Genomic DNA, 14,194 nt, shown 5'->3' with positions numbered 1-14,194 from the left:
TCACATCCTTATTTTCTTCAAGGACTTTCTTGATTTTGGGAGGAAAGTCTTCTCTTTCGGATGTTGACTCCTCTTGTAATAGAGCCAAATATGTAATCTCTCCCTTCTTGAACCCTTTCTTGAGTTGCATAACAGAAAGTATCAGTGGTCCGCCAACTTTAGAGACTGTAGGGACCATGCATGGAGACCCTTTCTCCATGACGCATACTACATCATAGTATGGCATAGGTATTATATTTGCCTTCCTTTACAAATCAATCCCGATGACTATTTTAAAATCATCCATGGGTGCTATTGAGAAATTCACAAGGCCCTTCCAAGAACCAAGAGTCATCTCAACTCCTTTTGCTACTCCCTTAAGGGGTTCACCCTTGGTATTCACGGGTTTGAACCAGCCATTCTTTTTGGTGATCTTCAACCCAAGCCTCTTTGCTTCATCAGGCGTGATGAAGTTGTGTGTAGCACCAGTGTCGATCATAGCCATGACAGTTTTTCATTGATAAAGGCTTTGACATACATCAAGCCTTTTCTTTTCTGCATTGCTTGCCTCTTTGCCCTTCACAACATTTATGTGTTGGATAGATCCAACACACTCAGTTACTTGAGTTTGAGCTTCTCGTTCCTCGGCGATAGATGCCAAAGTCCCTAGCTTGGGACAATCCTTCATTTGGTGTAGTCCCTTGCATACGAAGCATCCTTCTTTGGGCACGAAAGCCTTCTTCTTTTCTTCTTACTCTTTCTTTGAAGAGTATTTTCCTTCCTTCTTGGTTGAGAAACTCTTCCCCTTGTCTCTCCCACCTTTAGCAGAACTAGGCTTGGAGGAAGACTTGGGTTTAGAGTCTCCCCTATGATACTCAGTGAGTGATTCGGCAACCACGATGGCCTCATCGACATCCTTAACATTCCTTCTTTGTAGTTCTTGCTTTTCCCAAGGTTGGAGTCCATCAATGAAGAAGAATAGTGCATCCTCTGATGCTAAGTTGGGGATTTGAAGCGTGAGAGTAGTGAACTCCTTTACGTAGTCGCTGATCGTACTCTTGTGCTTCAACTTCCTCAACTTCTTCCTTGCTTCATAAACCACATTCTCATGAAAGAATTGTCTTTACAACTCCCCTTTGAAATCTTCTTATGTGGCTATGTTGCAAGTACCATTTTCCATATCTACGCACTTTCTCCTCCACCATAAAGTAGCATTATCAGAAAGGTAGAGAGCTGCAGTGCGTACCTTTATTGCTTCTTCGACCACCCATTGGCCTTTGAAGTACCTCTCCATTTGCCATAGGAAGTTTTCTACTTCGCGAGCGTCCCTTACGCCTTGAACTTCTTTGCCTTGGGGAGATCAATCTTTGTCATCTCCCTTATAATGGTTGGTCGAAATTTTTTCTTCTCGAACCAAACTCGAACTTCCTCAAATAGCTTTAAGGAATTTTGAAGCTTTTCTTCGATTTGGAGCATGCTTTCATTGAAAGCATCTAGTTCTCCTAATACGTGAGCCTCGAGGGTCTCCTTATCATGTTCTATCCTTTGAAAACGTTCATCCATTGAGGATAGAACATTCTCCAACACAGAAACTCTCTCTTCTAAGAAGTTAGAGTCATTACCTCTAGGCTCACTTGAAGAACGGACCTTCTTGCCTCCCTATTGAGAAGGAATAACATTCCTTCCCCTTTAAAACTCAACATGCTCCATGGTGATGCTAGAAGCCATACCCACAAGCGACTTGTGCTCCCTTTCAAACCTTGCTCTAATGCCAAATTGTCACGGCCTTGAACACACTCCAATGCTACCGTGCCGATATTCAAACTTACTCAACCTCTTGAGCTAAGACCAAGTCAGCCTAACACTCAATACTTAGTAAGAAAGCTAAGAATACAAGAGAAATGGAGTTTTGGTGGAAAAACACTTTATTGCTCAAGTATTTGTTACAAATGATTCACCCATGACTCACACTAACTCTCACCTCCTATTTATAGCCATCCACTTTCTCAATTGATGGTTAGGATTAAATCTAATCAACGGTCTAGATTAATCATCTAGAACCTTCTTTACAAATATCTATCCTACCATTACTTTCTAAATACTTCTAGATTATTCCATACTACTCTTCATATTTCTATATATATCCACACTCTTCTAGAATACTCTATGATCTTCTAAAGTCTTCTAGAACCTTCTAGGGTATTCCGGGACCTTCTAAGACATTGTAGAACGTTCCGGAACTATCTAAAACATTTTCAAATACTCTAGAAAATTCTACAAATACTATTAAATTTAACATTCTAAAATTTACCGTGACAGGATGTTACATAAGTTTTCTTAAGAAACGATAAATTTTAGAAATAAAAAATTAATTAATATTAACTAATTAAAAATTAATTTTTTATATATATTCTTTAAAAAATAAAAAATATTATTAAGAACTAATTTTTTTATTAAAATTGTATAAGTTTTGCAAATCTCTCTAGCTAAATATCTAAACACATTTTTAGTGCTCTAAAATTTTTTAAACCCTCTTTAAAATTATATGTTATCCTATAACTATCCTATATCCATATATTCTTATACAATACAAAATTTTTTTGTAACTAAGCAATACCAATTTATAAATACTGATACCAATCCCACAAAATAATTAATAATTTCATATTAGATGCTTTAGTCAACATTAAAAAGTTAAAAACGTAATAAATAAAATAGCTATCAATAATATAATTTTTTAAGTTACAAAATAATAAAGAAAATTAAGAATTTTAACGTAAGATATAAGATATTTTAAATATATTAAAAATATAAAAACATTAAACTGTAGTACTGTACGTGCTTTAGGGGACGCTGGCGGGTGGCGGCTGGTCTCAAGAAGATAAAACAAAAAAGGAGAGTGAAACCTCAAATTCAAATTGGTCTCGTAAATTGTATTGGACAAGTTCGTCTTTATCAAAAGAATTTGATAAACTAGCTACTGATCTTTAAGAAAAAAAGATAAATTAGTCTTTAAAAAATATAGAATAATATTACACATTTAAATTTTTTATAAATTAAATTTAATTAAATTAAACAATAAAATTTAAAATAATATTAATTATAATTAATTTTTATGATATTAAATAAAATTAGTTGGATTTAATTAACAGAAAAATTTAAATGTGTAGTATTATTTTAAAAATATTAAATATTTTTAAAAAGATTAAATATTATTTTTTATAAGTTTAAATTTTAGATAATTTGATTTCTCAATTATATTTCTTTAGAATAATTAAGGACTAACTTGTCATTTTTTAAAATATTAAAGACTAATTTATATTTTTATTTCATGACAATATAGTAAAAACGAGTAAAAAAAATTAATAATTAATTATTTTTTTAGTTTTTGTAATATTATTAAATTTGTAATTATATTTTTTTATTTGAGTTTTTATACTATTTTTAATTAAGTTTTTATTAATGTAAAAAATATTAAAATTAACAAAATATTTTTTCATAAATTAAAGATAGTCATAATTAATAATCTAACTAAATTTTTGACCATAAAAATACACATTTGATAAAATTATAAAAAACAAAATATCCAATTAAAATGAAAAAAAAAGTTATAGAAACTTAATTACACATTTGATAAAATTATAAAAATTAATAGAATAATTAAATAAAAAATTAAATTAAATGCAGACGAAATAGAAATGTGTATTCTTAAAAAGTTTTAAAAATCAAAATTTCATCTTAAAATTTAATAACTTTAGCTAAATGAATTCCTTTGTGGTTTTGTATTTTGCAAGTGACTATTTTAAAAAAAAAATTAATAAAAAAGCTTGAAATCAAATTTTGCTTACATTTTTTCATAAAAAATCTATGTGCAAAAAAATTAATTATTAAATCAATTATTATATTTTTTTGGTGTCTAAATTAATTATTATATATTTGTGTATAAATATATATTATTTAAATTATTTTTATTATATATTTTATATTCTAATAATTTATTTAATACTGATTTTGATATAGATCTAATATAAACTTTTCATTCACTTTCTAAAAGTTATGCAAATATTTTAAAGAAATTTGAATAAAATGTAAAATTTGAATAAAATACACAAATCTTTTATTAGATATTGTCATTAGTGAAAAAAATATATTTCTTTATCAGTTTTGTCATGTTTTAAACTTTTCTTAGAAATATTTTTATTGTTTTGTTTTTTTACGGTAGTTTAATTTATGCTAAAAATTTTTAAAACATTTTTAATAATTTATCCTTTATTTTAGAAACTTTTTTTTTTTTGGAAAACTAATTTATTGGATACTTGTAGAACTGAACTGATATTGTTTTTTAAAATGCCAAACCTATTTTCTAATTTCAATGCCGGGATTCCGAATTGATAACAATTGTTTTAAAATGTTCAAAAGAATGAAACTATAAAAATAATTAAAAGGTTGGCAAAACACAATAAAACAGAAACGAAAAAGTAATAAAATTCTGGGTTGGTTTACTGTGGCAGCTTCTTCCATGCTTTTGCCACTCCCATCTACCTGATCGGATCTGCAACCAAAACCCTACCTTTCTTTCCTTTCCTCTCTTTCCTTCGATTCATTCCTTTCGTTTTATTCATCGATAAAGTGTGATTCGATCTGTGATTGCAACAATGGCTTACGCATCTCATCTTCTCAATCATTCTCGAAAGGTATAACTTTTATTCAACCAGCTCTTTCTCTTCTTTTTATTCTTCGTAATTTCCTATTTCATTTTTAATAAATCTATTTTCATTATTATTTTATAATAGTAATAATCGATATTTGTTGGTTTCAGTTGAGAATTGCTTCGAACTTGGTACACCATGACCCTGCCCTTTTGGTTCGTTGGTTTTCCAGCGATGCTCAAACCTCTATCAACAGAAAAAGCGGTACTTGTTTTGTTTCTTGTGATGTTTTCTCTGCCTCTTATAAAATGAACTGCAACTAAATTCAAAAGGAAAAGAAAAAAATTAAATCCATTCTTTGTATTAATTTCTGGTATCGATGATATTGTGTTGTCACCGGAGAGTCTATTTTATTTTATTTCATTTTCTGACTTTTCCTCTGTAGAGTTTCATGAATGATTTAATGTACTGCTACGGCATTATCATTCGTGTTTTGAATAGTACAATAAGAAATTCGGAGAGTCCAATGTTGGATTAATTAGGCTATGAATTCATGTGAAAATTTTGTGTGTGTGTCTTAAACCGTGTCCTCTTGGAGCAACTAGTGAAGGGGCACAACGCTCTATACTTAATTTGGTAATGCCTTCATAGGTAATAAACTAATAATAGTCATATCAGTTTGCCATGGCCAAAGAGGTTTGACACATGTGGCAAGGTCTCTGGATGTATTCGGGTTCAACTCCTCACTGCCGCTGTGAGGCTCCTTTGATAGGGGATTTGTAAGTACTTGTCGTAATCCCTCGTTGAGCCTAGGGGCATGCTTTGACCTTGGCGAGTTGATCAGTGCCAAACCTACCAACAAAAGGAATAGAATCAGTTGGCCATGTGTTGTTTTAACTTTTAAGTAAGCCAACTGTGTGTTTGAAGGAAGTATGCTAATAGAAGTAGGAAAATCACCTTTAGACAAATTTCCATTCTGTTGGCATATTTTATAGGAACAACATGATTTGAATTGCTTGATGTTGCTTAAATTTTATTTTTCTATATTTATAATTGTTTGGTTATTGTTTAGATTTGTGGAAAATGCGGTCCCAGGGTTATATAACTTCAACAAGAAACACTGTCTCTGGAACAGTCCCGAATTTCACTGTAAGTTTAAATGATAATTAAGATATATATCATAAGATGTTTTATGCTTATGCTATCCCCTCATTCATTCCCTCCCTCTACACTGGCTTTTTTACTACCTGTGTTAGCTAATTTTTTCCTCTCGCCTAAATTCTTTCTTTATGTCCATTTGGTTCATAGAAGAGAAACCTCTCTGTGGCTACCATGAAAATGGATTCCATTGGTGGATCCTTGTTTAATGGAGGGATTTCACGGTATGTCATTTTCATTTTTTTACTTTTTTAACCCTATGTGTTTGTATTCCTTCAATATGCGTGCATCTGTAACTTGTGTTTTCATTCCATCATGCCTTCCAAAGAGGTTCACACGTCCAGAGAAGGAGAGGTTATGCATCAGCAGCAGGTACAGTTTATGACTTGTTGGTTCTGTTGATTTTCTTTCCTCGCTTTGTGTTGGGAGTTTTATGAAGCATTTAACAATATTTTGTAATGTAATGTCATGATCCTGTCTTTTTGAGTGGTGAAATAAGAATATTATCTAGATGAATAGAAAGCTGCAAGATAGGAGGATAAAGCAAATACTAACTATATAAAAAGCTATAAAAAGTATCTCTCTCCATCATCATTGCGAAACCTTTCAAGAAAACAATGTGCTTTACCCCATATAGTGGCAAACCACATGATCTCTGTCCTGCAAAACTGATATGTCTGAAGAGTTGCACTAGTGCTGATATTATATAATAAGCTCTTTATCATTTAACATTTCATGATCATAGAATATGGAGTTTTGACCAGCCTAGTTGACATATTCACCCAGTTTTTACTCCTAGGTTTTGTGTTTCGTTAAGTGCTTTGCAATTGGCTGAACCATTTATAAATCATGGATCTGAAATGGTGGTGATGCTTCTGATCCAATATGGTGCTTTGCATGCACATTTATGTCTAACATCACAGCAGCTCCAAGTCTTCTTCAGTTTGGCAAATTCGACATGAAACAGAGAAAAAATGGAAGATGAGCATTCAAACACTATTAGGTTGTAAACAACCCAATGCATCAATGACCTATCATTCACATTTGTTGCTAGTTAAACTTTATGACTATGGTCAAGAATCTGCTCAGTGCAATTGTTGAGATAGACCAATAGTACTGTAATGATAAAATTGGTGAGTTCTAACACTAGTAAGGCCAACTACACACTACCTGTTATAGTGTTATTGATAAACCAAAATGAAGAAAACAGAATCAGTAAAATGCTTAATAGTTTTAAAAATGTGATTAATATGCTTCTAGTTTTGGGTGCCTTATTGTGTTAATCAACTTTGTTTTGAACTTTATTAGTATATTTCTAGTCTTAAACACCTAAATATATTTTGTGAAACACTTGCTATCTTTTTATAAGTTATCTTTGCCCAGTTACTGTTTCACATATATTAAAACTCCCTTAATCTGTGATGTGGCTTTATGGTGGATGTAATCCTGAAAGCCTAAGTGTTTGCAAATGGAGGTAAAAGAATGTTATTACATCTCTAGCATACCTCCTTTCCCAAGATCTTTTCAACTTGATGAGTTAGAAATGCATCCCACTTTGTCTACTTCTAAGTTTAACGTATTCATTCAAATTCCTTACCACTTGGGAATTGGTCCATTAAATGTAAAGCTTTCTTTCAAGTTGTGAACAGTTATGGGAACTCCTTTGTTCCATGATACAGCTTACGTTCTTGTTGATCTAATACACCTCATACCACTCACCATTTATCTGCCCCTTAGCGAGATCTTATGTATTGAATTCCTTGTTTTCTGAAAGCATAGTTGTTTGGATAAAGAAATATTTTCAAGAAGTTACTAGGATCTCACCTTTTACATAGCCACCTTTTTTCAATTTATTTAAAGAAGAAAATGTATATATGTTAATATCAGTAGATCTAATCACAAACATGTCTGAATGCCTTTCAGATCTCCCTCCACATCAGGAAATTGGAATGCCTTCTCTCTCACCAACAATGACAGAGGTATGTACTTAATTGAAGATTTCAAGATCATAGTGGGGGTAAATGTTTGTACCAACTTATTTCCCAATTATACGTAGGGTAACATTGCTAGATGGTTGAAGAAAGAAGGTGATAAAGTCTCCCCAGGTGAAGTGCTCTGTGAAGTTGAAACTGTACGTTTCCTGAACCATTGAAAATAGACCTTGTAATGAACGATTTTTATTTAGTTTTTATAATCATATGTAAATATTGGCATCTGACTTGTTTCTATTCTGAAGGATAAAGCTACTGTTGAAATGGAATGCATGGAGGAAGGTTATCTTGCAAAAATAATACGTGGGGATGGGGCAAAAGAAATTAAAGTTGGTGAGGTATTGATATCTTCTAGCTGTCCTTGATAATAAAACAACAACAATAACAACAACAACAAAGCCTTATCTCTCTAGGTGGGGTTGACTACATGGACCAAATGACGTTATTGTGCCATATCATATATCATATTTATAGTGAGACCGCTTACACTTAGATCTCTCTTGAGTTTTGACTACCCCGTGTATGGTCTTAACTCTTCTTCTACCTTTTGTCACTTATCTATCTTCCTAGCCGGATGCTCTACCAACCTTTCTAATAAAAAATTCTAAGAAAATAGCAATGTATATGGATTTTCATATGGTGTTCAATAGTTTAGTTTTCACAAATTTTGGTTTCACTTCAAGCTATTTCGTTTAGAAAGGCACAGCAATGGTAACATGAAAGTTTTTCCTAGGTAATCGCTATAACTGTTGAAGAAGAGGGGGATATTGCGAAGTTTAAAGATTACCAACCTTCAGCATCAGAGCCTGCTACTGCTGCCCCTAAAGAAAAATCTGCTGCTCCTCCACCAAAGAAACAGGCGGTTGAGGAACCTACCCGAGAACCTGAGCCAAAGGTTTCCAAACCTAGTGCACCACCACCTTCAGGAGATCGCATTTTTGCTAGTCCTCTGGCTAGAAAGTTGGCTGAAGAGAAAAATGTGAGCAAAATACCATGGTTGACAGCTTTCCATTAGAGAACTGTTTAATCCATTTTCAATGCATTAATTAAGCCATTGCTCCTTCCAACATAGGTACCACTCTCAAGCATTAAAGGAACAGGACCAGAAGGGCTCATTGTCAAGGGTGACATTGATGATTACTTGGGTACCATTCTATCTTTCTTTCTTTAATTTATACATATGGGGTAAACAATGGCACTTTGTTATAGGAGAGAAGTCTTTTGTCTTTTCATCTCTCATTCTAGCTGAGTCATACCTTGCTATGGCTGATTGAAATGATTTGGTTGTAATTTTCAAAATTACCTCATGCAGCTTCTGGGGCTAAAGAAGTTTCAGCACCATCAAGGGCAAAGGTTGCAACAGATGCAGCATTGGATTATACCGATATTCCTATCTCTCAGATAAGGAAGGTAGATTGTCAACTAATCTTTGAATTTTGTGTTCTGAGATTTTAATAGAGGATATATGTTTTGCAATCTTCAGTCAAGACCGTTGATATTGCATCTATTTTTCTCCATTATTTGTTGATACAGTTCTGTTATTTTTTTGTTCTTTTGATCTTTAGTACTGTTGCCTCCTATCTTCATTTGTTATTTTCACTTTTATGTAATATTCTGATCTTACTATGCCTTTTGCAAGCATAAGTGGTTCACTTTGTAACTAACTCCAAATATTTTGACAGATCACAGCTTCCCGTCTATTATTGTCAAAACAAACTATTCCTCATTACTATCTGACAGTAGATACATGTGTTGACAAACTCATGAGGTGAGTTTTTTTTTCAAATATATATATATATATATATATATACCTGTGATACATATATTTGTGATGATTGTAACTTGCTTTCTCCAGTTTGAGGACCAAACTCAATTCATTGCAAGAAGCCTCCGGTGGAGCCCGGATATCAGTTAATGACCTTGTCATCAAGGTATTAGATTTTCCTCCAACCAAAATATTGTGCTTTCAATATGCATATTACCTTCCTTGGCCCTTGATGTGAGTTGTCAATTTTGTGCTTTAGCACAAGGGGAACGCTATCAAATTGTGTGTCTCAGGTGATCGATCACGTTGAATTACCTTTCATGTTCTACTCAAAATGTGTCAATTTGGTCCAACCAAAAATATTTCTGCCTAGATGACATTTGGTTTCAGTTTGTTAGCTTAAAATGCAATGTCAAAATGTTACTTGGTTGTGGGCTTTTTGTCTTGTTTGTCAGATACTGTATGATTGTGTAGGATCTTTGATGCTAAAATTTCTGCCATGATAACGATTGTGTGTGTGACAAAGGAGCTGCCACCTTCTTGATCTTCCAGCCGTCACATGCAACACAGATTGTTATCTGCACCCGCACCCTAAAGGAAGTGCAAGGCAATAAGCCACTGGTCCAGTCTAGCACTTGATAGAATCCAAAGTAATAAGGACTGAGCTTAGCTGATAGAACCCACAACAAATAAATAGCAACAGAAGGTAAAACTGGAGGACTGTAGTATAGTGATAAAATTTCAGAGTAACTGAGCGCAAAAAAATCATGGCTCTCATTCTCCTAAGACCTTGTCATATTTCTGCCTATCCTTTCCTTACCAAACTACCTTAAGTTATATCCTTTCCTTAACAAAATTGTGAATATTACTACTCTGCCAGCACATACACGCACACAGCAGATCACACTGATACACTCAGCCAAGTTAGTCAAGGTCTGTGGACCCCTTAAATCATCCAAACCCAAAGTTTCCTATCTTGACTTCCCTGTTATGCCCCCTCCCTGGAAAGAGACTTTTCCTAGGAATTTCTAAAAGTAGCTGTGTCACTGAGCCAAAGTGTGCTGCCTATTAGGTTACTAAAGATTTGATTCCACAGTGCATATTCTACCTTTTGACAATGCCTTCAGCAAGAAGCTTCCGTTGGAGCTGGGCTAAACTTTAAATTATCTAGCTCAGCCAGTACATGCTCACAATCTTTTGATCAACGGCTGCACTTCAGTCTCTTTAGTGTCACTTAAGTGGAAGCATTGAGGATTAATTGGACCAGTATTCAGTCCATCCCACCCAATCAATCAGGCAATAACCGTTTGGCACTCAAACACTGCAAATGAGTCTCAAGACAATGGTTAACCCCTTGGGTTTGACCATCCATTTGTGGGTGATAGGAAGTGTTATATTTGAGCCAAGAGCATACTTAGTAAGTTTGTCAATGACTACCAGCACAAAACTTTTGACGTTAGCTCAGGGTAAAGCAAAACAAAATCCAAGAAACTTCTACCCTTAGCTGAATTAACCCGGCTGGGGATAATACATCATAGTTCTGTTAGAAGCCCTGTCAGGGAGGAACAGAATCCTTTACATATTCTCACATACTCATACCCATCCAAAATAAAGTCCTAGGAAGAATGATCCCCGGTGATTAGTTAGTCATGGAATTCAGCCAAAAGGGAAGGAGTCTGAGAGGACCACCCGGCCTTTGAGAGAACAGCTATGCCTGGTGATCAAGGGCTAGGCACTACACAATGGGATGTAATTCTTTATCCAATTGCACCTCTTGATCAATGGTTAAAGCATCTGCAACCTTATTTTCCAAACCAGGTAAAAAACAAAATTCAAAGTCTAACTGCATGGGCTTGCCCGTCCATTCAACTTATCTCCCACCTCCTAAATGTTTATCTGTGAGTATTACAAAATGTCAGCCTAACAGATAATGCTTCCATTTCTGCACTGCATGACTAGCCAGAAGTTTCCACTCATGCATTGATTTCAACTGAGAACACTAATAAAAGCTTGGCTACGAAAAAACAATTGACGTGCCTTCTTGAGATAGTAAAGCCCCTAGACCTTTATTGGAAGCATCAGTTTCTAAGACGCTCATGAACCCTAGAAAGTGGGGAATAATGATATAGGTATGTGCACGCAATTCTGTGGAAGAAGAGTTGGAGTTTTGCAGTAAGACACCAAATGACTAATCTGAGAACCTACTTAGTGCTCCGGATTATTTTATTCTCCTATACCCATCCTAACTACGTTTCACACTTAAAAAGTCCTTTAAAATTAGTTGCAATTATGCCCCCAGTTCCCTTCTCTTCCTTTACCTCATACATGAGGCTTCTAACAGGATCTTTCCATTGGGCCTTTGTGGTTGTCCAAGTTGCAACTGTCTCAAATTTCATTTCTCGGAACACCACTCCCTGCTACAGTAGGTAGGGTTGAATATATGGATCAAATGACACCATAGCTCCTTGTCATAAATCATGTATGAACTCGGCCCATTTATCCTCAAATCTCTTCTGATAAGCTTTATTTACGGGTTTTTTGGGTCTGTCTCTGCCCATTTTCTTTAGAAAAGAAAATATTTATTTCGTCAAAGCTTAAGCAGTCAGTTCTGTGTGGAGATCTCAGTGTGCATTTTGCTTTTTTCTTTCATTTCAGGCTGCTGCTTTGGCTCTACGTAAAGTTCCTCAATGTAACAGTTCATGGACAGATGATTATATTCGCCAGTAAGTCAAACTTTCAATATTGCCAGGAAGTTTGTGTACTGCCTTCTTTGTAACATTTTTTGTTGTCTTTGTGCAGGTATCATAATGTGAACATTAATGTTGCAGTGCAGACTGATCATGGATTATTTGTTCCAGTCATCAGGGTAAGTGATGACCTCTTCCTAATATTACAGACATTTACAACCCATTTCCAATTGCAGGTTCTAGCTTGACCTTTTATTTGTCATTTTCAGGATGCAGACAAGAAAGGCCTCTCTGCAATTGGTGAAGAGGTCAAACAATTGGCAAAGAAAGCCAAAGAAAACAGCTTGAAACCCCAAGATTACGAGGTTTATTGAATGTTCACATTAGTTCATATCTGTTTTGTAAATGATTTACCCTTGTGCTGGATTGAGTATTTTGGTTGATACACTTTTCAGGGAGGAACATTTACAGTGTCTAACCTGGGAGGGCCATTTGGTGTCAAGCAGTTCTGTGCAATCATCAATCCTCCTCAAGCAGGCATTCTTGCAGTTGGATCTGGTGAGAACATCTTTTTCCCCCATTTGTTACTTTTAGTACTGTAGCTATTTTTTTTGTTCACTTAATGATCATCTTCATTTGTTTCCTTCTACATGAACAGCTGAGAAGAGAGTTGTACCGGGTTCAGGTCCTGAAGAGTTCAAGTTTGCTTCCTTCATGGCTGTGACTCTTAGCTGTGATCATCGCGTAATAGACGGTAATCATTTTTGTCTTTTGGGTATAATATAGATGGTAATCATTCTTGCTTTATATGGGTGTTTAGATTAATCAAACCCAGTAGTGGACTGGGAATGGTTGCACAACCCACAAAAAAAAAAAAAAAACCATGCCGCATAGAAGTTTGGATGAGTTTCATTCGTAACTTCACCCTTAAGCTCCTCCTCCTGTATTTCTTTGTAGGGTAATCATAATTGTGGCTTACTAACTAAACACTGTTTTGTTCAGGTGCAATTGGTGCTGAATGGTTAAAAGCATTCAAGGGCTATATTGAAAATCCAGAGTCCATGTTGTTGTAAGAATAAACCGGAGGCTTCCATGACTCTTCCTTTCAAGTGATATTTTTTAGGCGGGGGATGAGATTTGTTCACCTCGGTATCTCCATATTCCCATTTTGGGTTTGGTTGATTGTATCCTTGACCAATTTTTTATGTCCTTACTCAGTAAAGATATATTTCTTTACATCCTTTGTATCTATCTATTAATAAATGAGGGTAGATGAGGCATTTAAATTTATACCCTAAAATTTTGCCGCCAGAAGAGGTTGCTGCCATAAGGGCCCTATGAGCATTTAACATTTTCTTGTTAGATGGTGTGAATAATTGAAAGAAAGTTTATTGAACTTTTGACATCCATTCCCTCACTTTCCTCCTGATAGTCTTTATGCTGATTGGGGAGCATAATGGTGAGTTCTGTGCGAAATTACTCCAATAAAAAGTCATGGAAGTAACATTAATTTAAAATTACAGTGTTATTTATTTCTATTTGATACAGATAGAACTAAATGATACAATAAAGTTCTACATCCTAGTCATTTAATCAATCAAGTTCAACAAAGTTCCTATAACCTAATTCAACTTCACGCGCTACTATCTTAACACAATCTTTTGACTAACGTGCGACTATATATAATTGTCTTTTTTATGTGGATTTTGTTTTTTTTTTTTTTTCAAAATTTTATAACGCTTTCTATGTTCTCTTCTTTTTTTGCGTTCTCTTCTTTCTCTGTGTTTACTTCATTCACGATCAATGTTTTTTTATCTAATTTAAAGATTTGGATCAAATTTTTTTGAGATTAAGCTGTGAAATCATGTTTGAAAAGGTATTTCGTTTTTAAATACAATGAATGATGGAAGTTTATACTGTCAGTTGAATTATGACGAATTAGATTGTTTTGAAATGAATGAAGTG

General features: G+C 34.4%; 1 protein-coding gene across 2 annotated transcripts; it reads left to right on the top strand.

The window, feature by feature from the left end:
• Positions 1-4,415: 4,415 nt before the first annotated feature.
• LOC130948660 (dihydrolipoyllysine-residue acetyltransferase component 2 of pyruvate dehydrogenase complex, mitochondrial-like) lies at positions 4,416-13,625 on the top strand. 2 transcript variants are annotated; one of them, XM_057877499.1, is made up of 19 exons: positions 4,416-4,673; positions 4,799-4,892; positions 5,701-5,777; positions 5,940-6,010; positions 6,115-6,158; positions 7,710-7,765; positions 7,843-7,917; positions 8,023-8,115; positions 8,511-8,756; positions 8,850-8,922; positions 9,090-9,187; positions 9,460-9,545; positions 9,633-9,708; positions 12,198-12,265; positions 12,342-12,408; positions 12,499-12,594; positions 12,685-12,787; positions 12,888-12,983; positions 13,232-13,625. In XM_057877499.1, exons 1-19 carry the CDS (start codon positions 4,635-4,637, stop codon positions 13,300-13,302), a joined length of 1,629 nt encoding a protein of 542 aa, XP_057733482.1. In that variant the 5' UTR covers positions 4,416-4,634; the 3' UTR covers positions 13,303-13,625. The 2 variants fall into 2 exon arrangements, with proteins under 2 accessions (XP_057733482.1, XP_057733481.1); XM_057877498.1 differs by having other exon boundaries at positions 5,937-6,010.
• The last annotated feature ends 569 nt before the right edge of the window (positions 13,626-14,194 follow it).

Source organism: Arachis stenosperma, chromosome 9, assembly GCF_014773155.1.
Source record: "Arachis stenosperma cultivar V10309 chromosome 9, arast.V10309.gnm1.PFL2, whole genome shotgun sequence".
Taxonomy (NCBI): Eukaryota; Viridiplantae; Streptophyta; class Magnoliopsida; order Fabales; family Fabaceae; genus Arachis; species Arachis stenosperma.
This window is presented reverse-complemented; position numbering and strand designations above follow the sequence as displayed.

Excerpts from the sequence above, each read along its gene's own strand:
- LOC130948660 (XM_057877498.1), top strand. The coding sequence starts at position 4,635 with ATGGCTTACGCATCTCATCTTCTCAATCATTCTCGAAAG. Across the intron at positions 8,116-8,510 it reads AAGAAATTAAAGTTGGTGAG|GTAATCGCTATAACTGTTGA; the intron begins GTATTGATATCT and ends AGTTTTTCCTAG. Across the intron at positions 12,788-12,887 it reads CATTCTTGCAGTTGGATCTG|CTGAGAAGAGAGTTGTACCG; the intron begins GTGAGAACATCT and ends CTACATGAACAG.